Source organism: Euprymna scolopes, chromosome 35, assembly GCF_053919585.1.
Source record: "Euprymna scolopes isolate OS-2025 chromosome 35, ASM5391958v1, whole genome shotgun sequence".
NCBI lineage: Eukaryota > Metazoa > Mollusca > Cephalopoda > Sepiida > Sepiolidae > Euprymna > Euprymna scolopes.
In genome coordinates this window covers 34,600,419-34,619,306 of record NC_136516.1, presented here as the reverse complement: position 1 = coordinate 34,619,306, position 18,888 = coordinate 34,600,419, and the positions used below count along the sequence as shown (strand labels likewise).

General features: G+C 32.4%; 1 protein-coding gene across 2 annotated transcripts in view; it reads left to right on the top strand.

Annotated features, from left to right (window-relative positions):
• Positions 1 to 18,888, top strand: part of LOC145259807 (enhancer of polycomb homolog 1-like) — a 231,540-nt gene that overhangs the window by 172,846 nt on the left and 39,806 nt on the right. For both annotated transcript variants that reach the window (XM_080117598.1, XM_080117599.1), the window contains exon 2: positions 8,946 to 9,102. In XM_080117598.1, the coding sequence (XP_079973724.1) occupies positions 8,946 to 9,102 (157 nt within the window). The remainder of the gene's footprint in view (positions 1 to 8,945; positions 9,103 to 18,888) is intronic.

Below are 18,888 nucleotides of genomic sequence, written 5' to 3'. Positions count from 1 at the left end.
ACACGGGACGCTCTAAACATCTGGAAAAAATAGCGTGTGAAAGTCGGGCAAATTAAATAGACAAGCGACCCCCGTTCGTAACTCATAGATATTATGATTTAGACGTGATATAAAAAGTTTTAAGAAGGAATGAGCCGACCAAAAAGTCCAGCGAAAAAAAGCCTTTTACAGACATACACAAAAAGCGAACATACATACATACACACATTTTTGCTTTTATATATATAGATTATGGTAGAGCAAAACAAGTACTTACTCCCGTTTTTTTTTTTTTTTCAATTCTATTTTAATAAAATAGTTTTTGATAAGTCTTTCTTTTAATTTGTTCAAACGGATAAGAAAATGAAAATCTTTATCAATTTGAACAATTTTAAGCATGAAAAAGTGAAAAGTTATTGAATTAAAAATAGCAGCTTCATATGCCCTTATAAATATTTGTTATATAAATAGTAATGTTTATTTAGGCCAACCTGATGTGATTTTTTTTTTTTTTTCCTCTCTCTCTCTCTTTCTATTATATTGAAGCATGGAGAGGTGTGTTGACCAAAGACAATGAATGCAAGGGAGGGAATGTATATGCATGCATTTCAAACTTAAGCATTACAGACGGATAAACAGAACCTCTTATAGATAAGATATACATGAATATTCTGAACAATTTAATCATCTTCATCGATTAGCATATTTTCTGCAGACGTTTCAAGTTTATTGTTCTATAGAAATATAATTTCTAATTGAGTCGGTGGTGAACTCGTAAACTACATTTATATTAATAAATAAATATGATAACTTCACGTGTGTCTTTTTAAACGTAACTTCAATAATTACACATTCAATTATGTTTTAACATTTTTGGTCCACCGACATAGGAGGGATTGGACCTAGTAATTCACTCGCGCTTTTCTCAAAAACCACGCCTTGGATTTTTTAAAAAAATTTATACAAACATTAGTCATGGTGAAAGTAAATTTTTGCCAGAGTGGATTTTCTGGGAGAACTCTGGTTGTCGCCCCACATCCCCAGGAACCATAATAGACTTAAATTACCTCAAAATGTTCATGGTGAAAGTAAATTTTTGCCAGAGTGGATTTTCTGGGAGAACTCTGGTTGTCGCCCTACATCCCCAGGAACCATAATAGACTTAAATTACCTCAAAATGTTCATGGTGAAAGTAAATTTTTGCCAGAGTGGATTTTCTGGGAGAACTCTGGTTGTCGCCCCACATCCCCAGGAACCATAATAGACTTAAATTACCTCAAAATGTTCATGGTGAAAGTAAATTTTTGCCAGAGTGGATTTTCTGGGAGAACTCTGGTTGTCGCCCCACATCCCCAGGAACCATAATAGACTTAAATTACCTCAAAATGTTCATGGTGAAAGTAAATTTTTCACTCGTGGAGCATGCTTGGCTTGTTTTAGATGAGAATTGATGATTTGCATTATTCCGACTACTGTTCCTATCTTGAGTGTTATTCTCATGCCACGACCTGTGGAATAACAGGTAAAATACTGAGTAAAATTCAGTTCAGTAAAATTTTATTTTAATGACAACACTACCTTTAAAATGACGACTTTTACAGGTGTTTGGATCTGCTGAAAACGAATATCATATTCAAATTTGGTGCAAACAAGTAGTTTCTTGAATACTAAGACATTTTTTTTCCAATATATTAATGAATGTCAGTGGCGGTCGCCATTCTTAACATGGGGAGGAGGAGGTGTTTTGTAACATGCATGCGCATTAGTACTTGTTCACTTTGGAAAAAAGCATGTCTGCCAGTGAAAACATAAGGGATTACATTGGATAATAAAGGTCAATATCCAAAAAATTACTTGTTTGCCCAAAATTTAAATGTGATATTCGTTTTCAATATGCCAAAAAAACCTCTAAAAGTCGTTAATTTAATGGTGAATACTGAGTTGCCGTTAAAGTAAAAAAAAAAATACCTTTTATTCTAAGTAACACTCTTTTGAAAGTTGAAGGTTTAATTCTCAATATAGGCGAAAGAATACAATTGCAGATTGTGGGATTTAAAAAAAGGAAAAACGTGAAACTAAAATTAGAGTAAAAAGACTCTTGGACATCGTTAAAATACTGAATTCGGCTAATAATAGAAGAAAAATAACTTTGTGGTATATAGTGGTCATATCTATACGACTGACAGTGTGTGGTTAATTAATTTGAATATTCCTTTATGAAAGCACATCTTGTTAAATTCACTTTTCCTTGTTTTCTAATTCAATAATTCTTTTATTTATAACATGTAAGTCTATATACAAATGTGTTTTTTAGTAGAGAAAAAATAACTCTGGTCACATTTGTGGTTGTGGTCAAGTTCTAGATGGTAAATGGAAAATAAATTCCCTCATCCTTACAACACACACAGCATGATCAAATAAAGAAAACAAGTCACTCATCTTTGTGTGTGTGAGAAAGATTAAAGAGTCCACCATAATGTATTTCGGTTCATTCATAAACAAGTCAGCCATTTTAATCTTTTGTTAAATTCTAAATGCAAAAACAAAGCCACACATTCTTTAAAAAAAAAAAAAAAAAAAAAAAAAAAAAAGCACACATTACAGCCAAATAAACAGGTCGGTGTCCACACACATCCGTACATTTGTAATTTTTTTTTTTTTTTTTCTTGGTTAATTTACGTTTGTTTTCTCGATTTTGCCAACACCGGGACATAGATAAGTGTGTAGTCTAAATCATTGAAATCAGCTGTTCAATTCGACAAGATGTCAAATTTTTTTCATTGTCCAAAAACATTTGATATTCAGACTAGTCCATTGTATGGTCATTCAATATTTTAGATTTGTTTGTCTTGAAACAATCATCACCATCTCTCATTGAATCTTGATCAAATTTGGCACAGATGTTTAAATACATCCCAGAATAATGTAAAAGCATAGAAGATCAAATTTACAACGAGAGTGATACGACTCTTAAAGAGGGGAGGGGTAGAATTCCAAATCTTAGAATGAGGTCATGTTTCTGTAACATTTTCAATAGCAAAATAAAATATCTTTACGCATAACATGTGCAAGGTGTTTATATGTATCTTTTATTGCTGTGTTTCATAAGTGGCCGTTGATCGTCTTGTCTATTTAAGGCAAAACTTTTCATATATAAAAAACACAAGGAGACGTTTGCCGAGTTTTTGCAGTTTAATTTAAAGAGAATGCACTTAGAAGAGAGCGGTTAATTTTATCTTAGCTAATTGTTCCCTTAACTTTACTTTCTAACTTAATGAAATGAGTGACGCAGACAGACAAACATCAAAGTAGCATTCGTCTTAGATTAAAGTTTCCTACATTATTGGTGATGACTCATTCGCATGGCTTCCACTGAAAGACACATCTAAAAATCCTTTGTTTCTCTTAGCTCATCATCGTTCAACCCTTTTGTCTACCGTTTGACTTGTTGCTTCCTGTCTTGTCACTCATCTTTCATTTCACCCTGGCAACAGTTCTGTTTTGGTTTATCATGCATTCAGTGTGATATTTGTCAAAATTTACACTAATTAACTTGGTTGTTACTGAAGTAGGGTGCATAATATGTAACATTTCAACATTTTCAAATTTAGCACCGGGATCTAAATACATTTCAGAAAGCTCAGTTCTTCATCCGTCTCTTCAGATTGAAATATTGTGAAAATTATTTTTCCCCGTGAAATCCATTATTTCTGTGAAAATATACATTGAACACAAAATAAATGGCTAAAATTATGTTTGGAAATTTTTCAGGTCGGGATTTATAATTTGGATTATTTGGGGAACTATTCTTATCTTGGTTGTTATACTTTCAGTGCTTCCTTTGATCTATTTCAGGTGAAGAAATTTGGATGTTACATTGGCCAAAAGTTTGTGAATGAAAATAGCTGTCCAAATAATTAAAATGTGTAATAGTTTAAGTTAAAAACTCGATTATTTAATTTTTTTAAATTATTTATTTCATGTGTTTGTGATTTAGTTTACAAAAATTTTAAATCTCTTGGAATTTGTCATTTTGAATATTTTCAAGTTTTAGAAAGGGAATAATACAGCAGAACCTCTAGATTCGAAATTAATTGGTTTTGACTTAGCTTTCGTATCTTGAAATTTTTGTATCCTGATAAGTGCTTTACATGTAAATCACCGAAATCGTTTCAAGCCCTATGAAAAGACTCGTAAAATTTTATAATAAGGGTAAAACTAAAATGAAATAAGAGCCAAATAATACCTAACCTAACCGTTAATACCTTCACTTGCTATTTATTTATTTTTTTACTTTTCTTTGACATTCAAATATAAAATTATATTTAATAAAAAACGACATATATATATGAGATATGACGTTTTTTAATCATTATTTTCATTATTATTCCTAAGGTCACGACCTCAATCAAATCTATAGGCACACAGCACGAATATTTCAAGAAAATTACTAAAGAAAAAATTAGGAATGTCATCAAAGACTAATCAATTTTTTTTTTTTAATGGTGAAAATTTTAACTTAAATTCGGACGGAAAATTATAGTGTAAAATGAATCTTTTTTCTTTTTCTTTTTTTTTTTAACATTGCTTTCTGATAAAGCAATTTTTTTCTTTACTTAGATGTATCTATCTGGTGTTACCCGGGATGCAGTGAAGCTATTTTTATTTTTTTTATTTTTATTTGTGTGCACATTTTTACAACTTTTCTACAGAAAAAGAAATACAAATTTTAGTGGTAAGGAAGGCAATTCATAATAAGTCATATTCTATATTGAATAATTTATCCCTCGTGTCGATTTTTATATTTAGGTGACTATTAAAAGATTAATAGTAGTCTGGATTTGACTGAGTAATTTTTTTAGGTAACTTGTACCAACATATATTTATTATATTACCAATAACATGGTTTAACAATAACAAATGGAAATTGCTTAGTCAGAAGCACAGTTTGATTTATGAGCTTAAATGTTATTTGAGTCTAACTTTGAAAATTCGACTGGATAACTCCATATGTTAGATTAGACCCCCCCCCCTTTACAAGTATGCATTCAATGAGAAGTGTTTTTCATGATGTTTAAGGGGAAAAGATGATGGAAACCTTTCAATATGAAATATTCACAATGTTATTATTTTTGCAGGAATTAATGGTAAACATTTATCATTGCAATTATATTTTTTTCATATATTTTTATTATTTATAAATATTTTTTTCTGAAGCTGCAAAATGTTGAAAAATTCTTTCTTTTTTTTTCCTTTTATTTTTCTTGTTTATTTTTTCTCCTTCCTTTGCCCTTTTCCTTTTTTTTTTTTTCTCTTTCACACATTTTTATGAATTATTTCTTATGTTAAAAACTGAAATATTTATTATGAAAGAACATTTAAAACTGACATTAATGGATGCTCCCCCCACACACGCTCACTCGCTCGCTCTCTCTCTCTCTCTCTCTCTCTCTCTCTCTCTCTCTCTCTCTCTCTCTCTCGTACACTTTCTTTGATGATTATATACAAGTTTACTCACATTCATTTCTCCTCTTGGCTACATCTTTGACTAGGGACTCAACCATTTCTGGACACAAGCCAATATCTTACTATAACCCTTATTTACCACACTTTATTTTATCAATTCACCAACCATCAACTTCCAAGATTTTTAGACTCAAATAGCGCATTCCAATATATATATATATATATATATATATATATATATATATATATATATATATATATATATATATATATATCATTCAAACACTACCGTGTTTGAATATATGGTTAAGTGGCAGTTTTAGTCATTTAGAACTGCTTTAAAGCTTCACTGCTCACTCATTTTTTTACCAAGTTTCAAACAATTATAATTTTTAGCTCACCTTCTCAGCTATATTGTGAAAAAAGAAATTTCAATTTTCGTTCAGTAAAAGAAAAGTTATGATGAATTTACTGGTGTTCAAAATCATAAAAAAAATGTAAGGAGGTGAGCAACGTTTTTTATGGCTGGTTTCCATAGCAACTACGTCACTTCAGCGACTACTGTTGCTACCAATTCACCGCACTCATGAAAAGAGAAGTAACAAGTGAAACAGAGAGAATGAAAGGGAGATAATTGGGAGGGGGTTATTGAAAGCAGATGAGTGCCGTACATTGTTATTACATATGTGTATGTTATGTTTATGAGGGCAAAAAAATAAAACTGAAATTAAACAAAGAACAAGTGAATTTACTAGAAGGCTGGAAAAATCATGGATTACAATAGTAAACTGCGAGCATGAAAGGTAATATAATAAATTTATAACTTAAAATATTGCAGCATTAAGAATTTTTTTAATTCAATTTATAACATTATATAATCAATTCTTAATGCTGCAATATTTTAAGTTATAAATTTATTATATTTTTTACTAGAATATCTTGTCTTTTTCTTTTCCAGTTTTAACAACTAGTCCTTTACTTTTCCATATTTAAGCTTAACCATATTCACATTTGTCTATTGTAATATATATATATATATATATATATATATATATATATATATATATATATATATATATATATAGCGCAATTAAGGTTATATATTTTTTCATAACTTACGGCCTAGCTCTACTTAGGTATTAAGCACTGTTGAAGTATATACTGAAAAGCGATACATAATATCATATCTTCTTATATTATGTGTGGACACATAAAATGATATATATTAATTATCTTTATAGAAAGTTTTGTTGTTTTGTTTTTTTATGTAAAATGTTGATGAATTTTAAAAAGTATGAGTGATTTTTATGTTTGTGCATGACAAACCTGAAACATCAGAATGGACAATCTGCCTGTTTCAAATGCTATGTCAAACGTTAGCTAAGCAGACCAACCAGATTGGGCCGCAAACTTCCCTAGGTGCTAATCCATCAGATTTGTTAGTTATCTTAATTTACATCTATCAACAACACAATGCACTGTGTATTTGTTTGTAGTATTTCTATGTACACAAGAGGGAGAGAGACAGGCTACTTGCAAAGCACAATAGATGAGAGAACCATTTCATTAATTTGCAATTTAATTTTTTACCTCTATTAAAAAAAAATTATATCTAAAAGAAACTCATGGCTAGCATTCAAAGAAATTGTAAATTTTGTAAAATCTGTAATTTTTTTGATAGAAAAAGAATATTTTTTGGATTATTTAGACTACTGTTCTCCTTATTCACACAAGGTTTCGGTTCATGGATAAAGTACTTGATAAAACTCTTCAATCTTTAGCGTCGGCAACACTCAAAATTACTTAGGGCTTCCACCCAGTCATGGTTGATGGAATGAGAACATGTTACCCTCATGGATTAAATAAAGTGTTCCGTTCAAAATTTCAAGCAGATTCCCGAGTTTAGCAGAAAAATTTCAGAGTTCAACAAGGTACACCTGAAGAAGGTTGAAAGTTGCATCGACCGAAATGTTGTGTGAATAATATGATGAGAACAGTAATCCGAATAATACAGATTATGAATCATCTCAAAAAAATTCAGAACTATGAAAAATAATTCTTAACATATTTTAAATTATTAATGTAATGTAATATGCATAAGCTATTTAATACCGTGAAGTCTGTTTGATTTTTACCTTTGTCATTGATATGTTGTTCTCTTCTACAAAATCGATATTTTATTCTGAATAGCCATTTTCTTTTCTTTACCGTTTATCTATATGATTAAGAACAATAACATTTAATTCTTTTCAGAAAATATTTTATTCGACTTGGAATATTTTTAGGTAGACACCATCGTTGTTATCAGCAGCAAATATAGCTACTAATAGTAAATTCTATTTTTAATAATATATTTTTTTAATTATTACTATTAAAGAACAGTTGAATATTTTTGTTCTTCCTATAGAAAAAAAAAATTGGAAATAATCACACAATCTTTTAAATTTCACTATCGCATCACACAGATTCCTTAACTGGTGTTTAACAAAATTTAACTTCTCTTTCCCACATCATCTTCATACATTTTCAACATGACCACCACCATTTTTTTTATTTTTTTTTGTCCAAGACTTCTGATTTTCATCTATTGTTTACAGATTAGCAGTCAGGTGGATTCTTTCCGTTTACTCTATTTTGTTTGTATAGATTAAAAAAAATTCCTTTAATTATTTTTGTTCCCATTGTTCTTCAAAAAAAAAAAAAAAACTATGCACAAACACATTTTGATTTCTTTGGTAGTTTTTACTTTTTTAAGTCATTACGTTTTACTGTGAGGCTAAACTTCCGGTCGTCCCATCAACATTAATTTCCCATCTTTACAGCAGATATAGTCATTAGAATGCAGATTATAAAACAATTAGTCGATTAAGTTTTACCTCTTGAATTTAATTTCTCTTTGAGGTTCATTCTTAGTACAGCAGCGTCTCTGATCCATTATTAACAGAAATTTTTATTTATTTACTTATACATTATTATTTCTTGAATACGGCATAATCACATTGACACACCAGTTTTAGTTAAATCATTAAAGTTAAGCTCGGTTGTGCTTGGTCAGTACTAAATGGGTGACCATTTGGGCTCTGTATATCACCTCTGCTTATCTCAGCATTGCTTCTGATCATCTTGGATTCTTCACGCAGTGTTGATTCAGAAGAGGTGTGGTTGGGGGATTGTGCAACCCTTGCATCACAATTACATGCGCAGCTACCCTTGTACAGAATATTCATTGTCTCTCAAAATAGAATGATGGCAATAAAAATAAAATTTTGTTTGTTCATATAAAATGCTTATATATTTCCGGTTTGCAATTGTATGTTTGCCAGCTTTGTTTTTTTTTGTTTTTTTTCTGATCCCGATGGCTTTTATGATTCTTTGAATGCTTGAAATCTGTTTAAGTTTTTAGTTTCTTTTCATGTCATATATTGATGTGGTTTTTTTTTTTCTTGTCTATTTTATCTACCAAGTTTATACTTACACAGCTTTTTTTTCTTGTCTTTTAGGAGCATCATTTGCAACGAGCTCTTTCTGCCCAACAAGTCTATGGAACAGCAGAAGCCTTGGTCATCCCTATTCCAGAAGTGGTACAAGTATCGGACAAATATGAAACCTATTACAAAGAAGATTTCAAACCAACAAAACAATATATTCATGTTCAAGGTGAGTTTTACAAAAACATTTTTAAGATATTGAGTTCAGCTCATCGAATTTACCTTGCTTGAATCTAGTAGCAACTTATCTATAAGGCTGTTGAACTGCATCATGTCAAAATTTATTTCTGCTGATGATTTATTTGTTTATATCTGTTTAATACATAAATAACCCTCTCATTCCTAGAAATGAAAATAATTCTGAAATGAGTGTAGATAAGAAATATATTATTAAAAATTTTCATATCTACAGATACTAGTGTTTCATGATTATGCAATCATCAGTGTTGGAAGTGATAATTACTGCTGGTTGGGAGATTCGAACCCAACAAATCCACCCCTTAGCTTAGAAGATTAGCATCTTTCCTTCAGGCCACCAGCAATTAACACATAAATAGAAGGAAATTAATTACCTCTGAATGCCATTTTCAGCAGGTTTTCAGTTTACAGGCACTATTCAACAAACAGGAAGTTGGATTGATGCATTTTCATTAAAGTTGACAGCCTTTTATATATATATATATATATAATGTGAATGATAGACAGAGAGAGATTGCTTTTTGTAATTAGATCTGTTGTCATTGCAATGATGTTCACCTTGATCGAGTTAAGCTAAATTCTTTATGGACTAACTACTTTCCTGGCCCATGTATGTCGATAATGAGATGGTTGAATGAGACGACTAGTCAATCATGAACCTCCTTCAGTGTTATTTGTCTAATTTCTCAGCTGTCCACTGATATGCTTATGTAACCCAAAGATAAAGAGGTAAAAAGGATTATATCATAAATTAGCATGGAGTTCACTAGAGAACCAGCAATGTAAACAAATATTGAAACATAATTCCTTTGACTTACGGGTGAGATTGTTGACTACTAGCATTTAGGTTTCAAATCTCAGTTTGAAAATCTATGTTTATCCAACCCAAGCTGTGATATTGGAAAATAGCTGTCTGTACACAATATACCAATATACCCACATGTGTGCGCGTGTGTGAATCTTTTTTCACTTTTTATTTGTTTGTTTTTTTTTTCTTTTCTTTTTTACTCACTCTGAATCTTCTCACCAAGAAGAGAAATAAAAAGAACAAAAAAAAAAAGTAAAAAAAAAAAAAAAGGATCAACTTATACACAAGTATATACAGTATATATATTTCTTTTTCACTCTTCATTGCTACATCTCACTCTGAGTTTTCTGTTAATGGCGTGATATCCTGACACTTAGTCTTAATTCAAATCATTCAACATCTAATTCAATTCGATACCTCTGTTTACTCCCGAAAGACAAAGGATAGCCCCTGTAGGGGCAGCTGCACGTATAATTGTGAGACAAGAGTTGCGCAATCTCTAACCACACCTCTCCTTAATCGGCACTGTTTGGGCCCAGTGGCAAGAAGTTTAGGACGACTGGAAACAATGCCGAGATAAGTGGGGAGCACATACAGCACCTAGAAGTCCCAAATCATCACCCATTTCGTATTAACCAAGTTCAACGTTGCTTAACATTGGGAATCTAGTGGGAACCGGTGTGTCAATGTGATTATGCCAAGAATTGAATAAGTGTCTAATAAATATAAGAGTGCCACTTGCGTTAAATTTATTATTGACAAACATTTTAAAAGGTGTCTAATACATTGGACCAGGAGAAAGATTAAATCCTTCCCTTTTAGTTATCAGTTCGGTATATACAGGTTGTTTTGAAATGTAATCTAATTAAGAAAAACAATTTACATCATCATCTGTAATAGTATAGACTATGCCACCCTCAGAACCGGAATCAGGACCACCGATGGATATTAGCTAGGAAGTAAATGACAATATGAAAGCAACAGACCCATCATGCTGCACAGACCAATGATACAACAGTCGTTTTTTTTTAATTTCTGATAGTGATGGAGAAAGTAAACTGAGAGACGAGCAAGGGGGAGATCACCCTGTAATTGCTTTGTTTAAAAATAACCATTAGTGTCATTTGGATTCTTCAGGCTACTGTTCTCATCTTGAGTGTTATTCTCACAACGTTTTGTCCGATATAACTGCGAACCTTTTTTAGGTGTATCTGGTCAGACTCTGGAATCTGTATAGAATTTTGAACGGAATCCTTTATTTAATCTATGGAGGTAGCATGCTCTTCTCTCAACAATAATCAGGTAAAAGTCTGAAGTAATTTGCAATAATCCATGGCATAACGGATAAAATATTAAGTAAAATTCAGTTTTAAATAACACTCTTTTGGAGTTTGAAAGTTCAATCCTAAGACTAAGAATACAATTACAAAAAAAAAAATTACTTACGGCAGAAAGATTCCCGAGTTCTACAAGATACACCTGAAGAAGGCCAGAAGTTACATTAGCTGAAACGTTGTGAGAATAATATTAAAGCTGAAACAGTAGTCTGGAGAATCCAAATCCTCGTTTAAAAAATTCTGAAACTTTGACGATTATACCACAATCTATAGCAATGGCAATTTCTCATGTTTTTCCTTTCAAAGAGCATATCCATATCAATAGATATTTGCTATAATTTGAATTTTGATTTTATGAATAGTCTTTGTAGCTGAACGCTGTTGGTTGTTTATGACAAGTCATTTTTAATGCTCTGCAATCATTGCCACTAAATGTAAAGGTTTCACTCAAAAGTTGTAATGGTCTTTCTAGCATCAGATGTGTCCGCCCACCACCACCACCACCTCCTGCTACACGCTCAACAGCAAACACTATCCCAATGCTGTTTCCGAGGTCTTCTCCACTTTCATCTTCTGTTCTGACTATGTTGTAGTCTCTCACATTGGCAATTGCTGAGGAGCAAGCGCCGGTTCACAAGTATAACAAAAAAATGAAACAATTCAAAAGAAAACCTAGAAACCAAATTCAGTTGGGATCCGTGTGCGTGTGTGACATCATCGGGGGGATAAACAAGCCTCTAAGCGCTAATAGTCCACATCTACATAGTCTGTCAAATCCTCTTTATCGTCTATTGCCATTAGTTCCTCTCGATCTGCTCCAAAACACAACCTGCCTTCAACTGTGTCAAACTGAAAACTGTCCTCAACCATCACAAATCTAAGTCTGTTGTAAACTGTCCCAAAATTTATTGCCACTCCTAAAACTGTTCATAAACTGACTCTAAATATTCTGTCCCAATAACTGCCACACCTTGATTAACAATCCTACTTTTTTTTTTTTAATATACTTCCTAACACTTGGGGAGAGGGAGTAGTGGATAGTATCACACTAAAAGTGAAGTGTAAATATTTATTTTCAATAAAAATACAATTTTTAAAAAATTTGGCACAAGACTAAAAGCGTTAAAGGGGGTGGGGGTGAGGTATGATGAACTAATGCTAGCTATGCTAGTTTCTACACTCCTTCTTCTTTCACTAAAATACCATCACTATACATTCTGCTTTGTGCACCATAAGAAATCATACCATGGCTAACATATTTCAATCCCATATTTTGGACAATATGCAATGGGGCGTTAGTGAAATAAAAATTTTATCTACAAGAGATGAAAAAATGGTGTTAGTAAAAAGACCACCAGTACTAATTTGTGGTAGATACACCAATTTGCCAGTTGTAAAGGTGATGCCAGCCCAAATCGCTTTATTACACCACACCCATTACGAAAATTTCAAAAGTTGACTCACATCTCTGGCAAATCATGCAATCTGTCACCTAATGGGGGAATTACAAAAACTAAGATTGGGAAGTGGGGAAACAAATGGAGGGGGGACAAACTAAAAATGGGACTTAATGATATCATTCACACACTAGCTAAGTTATTATTAAGTGAAGGTAATTCGCTCAACTCTCCACTGTCAGGATGTGGCACGAAAATATTTTTAAAAGTAAAAAGTCTAGCTCCTTCAAAAAATTAGGATCAGGAGCAAAAGTAGCTTTGTCAGACCTGTCAGCATTCTCAAGTGAGGGAGCCCGGAAATGAATTTATCAACCTCTCTCTCCTCCTAAAGAAGGAGATTGTAGAGCTGTATGTTGATATCGTTCTTTCATGGCAAGTACTCGACTGAACTCCAGTCTATGGTCCCTCCTTGTCAAACTTTCACAAAAAAAACAAAAAAAAAAACACTCGACTAGCTACAACCACTACATGATTTCCCCACTCTGTCTGTGCCTAGATCTAAACACAGATTCTATAAACAAAGCTTCTTTCCTGAAATTGCCCATCTGTGGAACACTGTTCTGCTGGCCTGCATCCCGGTTGACTACAACATAGTAGCCTTCAAATCCAAGTTAAACAAGTTCTTGCTAAGCCATCCCCATAAATAATCAAATTCTACCCAATTTACGCCATTAACTATAACTAAAGTCCCACCTTATATTCATTAACCCTTATCCTCAAGTGGCCTTCAGGTCTTGATAAGTGATGACTCCCAAGTCAATTAATATTGACTTTGATTTTATTGGTATATATGATGGCGTTCATCATCAAACTGAAAATTTCTTTAATACTTATCCTCAAGTGGCTCCCCGGACCTTGATAAGTGGTAACCCAAGTGATAAAAAAAGAAAGAAAATTACACTGTATCATTTGCATATCATTTCTCCCTATGCAACATAATGATAAATATAATATAGAAACCTCCATTATAACTCCTGTTTAACTAGTATTAGACTGGATTAATGTGTAGGAGAGATGGAGGAAGATGAGCTGTTCACAACTACAAAAGACTGATTTTCCTAATTAAATTATTGTAATGTATACTGGTTTTATTTTCGTTTTTGTTAATCTACTCCATATTTTGTTCTTTTAACACGTGGCAAGGGACATAACTCTGTTCTATACACATTCTGATTGAGTTGACCCAGTAGTTTGAAAAGTTCCGGCGAGTTTAATATTAGTTTTAGTTTTATTTATTTAGTTATTTTTTTTTCCCCCTCTTTGTTGGATGGAAGTGGGTATGCTTCTTGACAAACTGAAGGGGACAAGAATAATGTTCAATTTAAAGGTTTTAACATTTTTAAAATCAAGATTTTATAGTTAAGAAGAAAAAAAAGATTTTGTCAAATTCATTATGTTTCGGAAAGTTTTAAATAGTTAATTTGGGTTATTCAAACTCCTATTTTCATTTTGGTTGTGATTTTTATAATGTTTTCCCCAATGTAATCTCCAATCTTCTGCAGGTACATCTCTTCAAACTATGAAACCTATATAGAATTAAACTCTTTAGTTAATTCACAAGTGTTAATTGATCATATGGCATAATCATGCTAACATACTGGTTCTCATTAGATCACCCAAGTTAAGCATTGTTGAACCTGATCAGTTCCAGATGGGTAACCATTTAGGAATACCAGGCGCTGTATGTAGGAGGATGTCAACATCTATATATATGCGACTGGGGATCACTTGTGAATTTCATACTCCCATGAATTTCCTCTTTCAGAGGAAGTTGGTTCAACCCGCCTAGGGTTAGTGCTGCTTCAGTCATAATAGTCAGCAAAAATGTTTTTATATTATTTTTAGTTATTATTGCTTGTAGTAAATATTGAACCAACTTCCAGATGATTGTCACTTAGAACCTTTAACCATTGTGAACACTTAGAACCTTTAACCATTGTGAACATGTCTGTGCACATTCACTATATAGAGTGTGATCATTAACTTTCTGTGCTGCTCCATAGTTGTTCGATTCCAACATAGGTTGTAGTATCAATTAAATGCTCTTGCTAATTTCCATTAAATTAAAAACCAATGTTAACGTTATTTCTAACTCTTTGAATGTACTTTTAAAATATCTACATTTATTTTCACTATCTGTTTACCCATTAGTGTCCAGTTTTTCTTTTAATTTATTATCTTTTGTAAATGTAATATTATTTGATACTATATATATATATATATATATATATATATATATATATATATAATATTTAAGTAAATTTTTGGTACAGCAGAATGAAAGGAGAAATTTCAGAGGAAACATAATTTAATTTAAATACCAAAAAAAAACAAGAAATGGGCAGGTGAAATTAAAATTTTCCCTAAGGCCTTATCGTCTGACCCTCTAAGAGGAAACGTCAGAATGATAGATTAAAAACTAATGGATGAAACCATTGGTATTTGTGCTGACTATCTATACCATGGCCCCTTAAAATCTCCACAATTTCCTGAACGAATTTTCGTTGAACTAATGGAACTTGCTACTAAATCAGTCTCCTTTAGTTTCAACAACATTATGTACCGTCAAATTGATGGGATATCTATGGGTAGCCCTCTTGGTCCTTCGTTAGCCAACATTTTCGTTGGATTTTTGGAAAACGAATTATTTTCCAAAATTACTAAGCCAGCATTCTACACACGCTACGTTGATGATACTTTTGCATGCTTTCCCTCTCGGAGCGAAGCTGAACAGTTTCTTCGTCTTCTTTGCAACCTGCATCCATCTTTACAATTTACTATGGAGGTTGAAGACTGTAGCTCTCTCCCATTCCTCGACGTTCGTGTTTCTAAAGTTGGTACTACGTTTGAGACCTCTGTTTATAGAAAACCTACATTTACAGGGCTCTATCTTAATTGGTTTTCTTTTGCCCCTCAGTCTAGAAAAATAAACCTCATTAGCACTCTTACGCATCGTGCACTTATGATTTGTTCACCAAACCGTCTTGATACGGAACTTGGTGAAATCACAAATATTTTTCTTAATAATGGATATCCCATTAATATAATAAAATCTACTATTGAACGTAAAATTACTACATTTAATAGCGGTAAACATATTGGTCCATCACGTTGTCCCATTTATCTAAAATTACCATGGTTGGGTCCTGATGGCCTTCATATTGTTAAAAGGATTTCTTCTGCTACTCAACGTTGTTTTCCAGCTACTATGCTTAGAGTAGTTTACACAACTCGAACCTTTTTCTCTTCTTTTCGTAAAGATGTTTTGCCAACCATTCAAAAGAACTCTGTTGTTTATAAATTCGTTTGTCAGTGTGGAGCTGACTACGTTGGCAAAACATCCCAAAGATTAGAAATGAGAATATCCCAACATATCCCTCGGGATATTCGACTACACCAGGTTTCGAGAGCATCCGGGCACTCCCAGGCTCATGAGTCTGCCATTGGCGATCACCTGTTGAGTATAAATAGGTGTGCCGATCAATATTCCGATGGGTGGTTTTCTGTTTTATACAGTGCTAGGTCGAACTATCATCTCAATATCATTGAGGCGTTAGTTATTAACAACTCTCGACCTAGCCTGTGTAGACAAAAGATTCTGAGACATCAGTTGGAGATATTCATTGATTTAAAACCACCTGAACAGTGAGAATTTTTTAATTTTTTTTTTTTTTTTTTTTTTCTCCACTGTTCTTCCAACTGAAACCAAAATTCCCCTCTTCCCTCATTCGTTTTCTTAGTTTTTAATCTATCATTCTGACGTTTCCTCTTAGAGGGTCAGACGATAAGGCCTTAGGGAAAATTTTAATTTCACCTGCCCATTTCTTGTTTTTTTTGGTATTTAAATTAAAATATATAATATTCTGTTTATTCTGTCCATTATACTTTGAAAAAAGACTAAATACAATTTTTGAAGGCCAAGCTACTTACAAAATGGCCAAATTTATGAAATTTGGCAACCCTGGACAAGAATATCAGAGTGACCTCAAGAATATGAGAGTGTAGCCTAATTTTTTAATATCATCATAATATCTGATTGTTGTTATAATGATGTGAGAAAGGAACTCATACTTTCGACGTGCAGCAGTTCTTCACCCAAGAAAGAAGTCAATGAAATGTTGTGCAAAAAAGGGAACATTCAAAAGAAACAGAGCAAAAAAAGGAACATTGTTTGCCAAGAGGTGCTGAGCTGAAGGAGCAAATTAAAGATTGTCTCTTACAATGTGATTTTATTATTTGAATTGAACTATGTAGCACATTATTTTCTGAGTATTTATTAGTACTTATTGATTTGTCTTATTTAAAATACAAGTTGATTCCTAACAGATTGCTTTCTTTTATTATCTATTTAAGTTTATTTTATCTAAAAAAATTATTAAAACTGTTTAAAAATACATACATAATTTTTTTCTCTCCAGAAAATGAATAATAAACAAAATATTTTAGACAAATAAATACTAATGGAAACAGTATACACTAATACAAAAACATTAGTAAAAAGAACATTTTCACTTTAAAATTATTTTTATTGAGACCTATGCTATTTAAAAAAAAAATTTGACAATATTCTTTTGAACTTTTTCTGAATTTTTTGTTTTTGTTGTAAAATATATTTACAATACTTTATTGCAAATTTAAGTGTGCTTTCAATATATTTTTCACGTGTAAAACTGTATTTTGGAGAATATATTCCCAAAACTTGTTCTGCAGACACCCTTGTTGTGAATTCATGATTTTTTTTTTTTCACTCTAAATTGATCTGCATATTGAAGAGTAGCAAAACAAACACACACACACACACACACACACACACACACACACACACACACACACACACACACACACACACACACACACACACACACACAGAGTCATTTATTTAAATGCAACAGTAAGACTTCCTCAAGAAAGTGAATCAAAATGTTCCTTATCTGTAGTATCATCACTATCATTGCCTACCACGATCAAGGAACACATTTCACATTGTAAATGTTTCATTTTTTTGTGATCGAACCAGAAATCGTAAATGTCACTTCTGTCTGGTGATAAAGAGTTTATGTATTTCTGACTCATGCAGGGCTAAAATGTTTACAATTTTGTCATTCGTTTGAACTGGTTTATGGTCTTCTTCTCAGAAGTTGATACTTTTTTTTTTTTTTTTAAGTGATCAACAGGTCAATACTCTCAGTATTCAATATTTCCCAAAGACTTGCCAAAAATTTATCACCACTCATCTGTCGATATTAAGAAAATCCATTTTCAAATGGATCATTTTGAAACCGACACATGAAAACAAACTCTTACCCTTCATCTAAAAGTTCTTGCGTAAACATTTCACATTGAAAATGGACAAGAAAATTGCCTTTTAAAAGTTATAACGAAAGTTTTGAAATTTTGCTTTGTCAGATAAAAATCTTAAATTTGTGTTCAAGACTCAATCCAATCAGATAATCCATAAATATAAACGCGAAAATGTGTATGTATGTTCGCTTTTTGTGTATGTCTTCAAAAGGGTTTTTTTCCAAGAAGCGATCGGTCGACTCACTTCTTCTTAAAACTTTTTATATCACGTCTAAATGATAATATCTACGAGTTAACGAGGGTCGCCTGTCTATTTAATTTGCTCGACTTTGAAGAGATATATATTCAACATTTTTCGCTTGCCACATGTGAATTAGACATTTTCATATAATAAAAGCGGAACTAATTCTAACGGTATTTTTCCGGTCGGTCGCAATCGCCAGAAATGTCCAAAAGCAATCAGCTTTGATCAATGTGGAGTTTCTCCTTATATCAGACAATTGCTATTCAATTTGGACAATCCCCTTGTTATGGAGAGCTGCCCCCCCCCCTCTTGGGGAAGCAAAAAAAAATTTTAAAAAGCGTTCCCGTAGTAAATAAAATACTACCCCGCAGTCAAAGTTGACCTCATTAAGTCATTAAAACGGGCACCTGCCAATTCTAAATACTTAAATAAATTTGTGTTTCCGTTAGTATTTCGTGGTGACCCAGTGGTTAACATGGCACATTTTTTTTTTACACTTTAATTTCCAACTTTGCCTCAAGGGTTCCAGTTCGATCCTTCATACTTACCTACCAAAACTTTTTCTTTATCCCCCCCCCCTCTCACCCGGGACACAAGCACCCGGGTGATC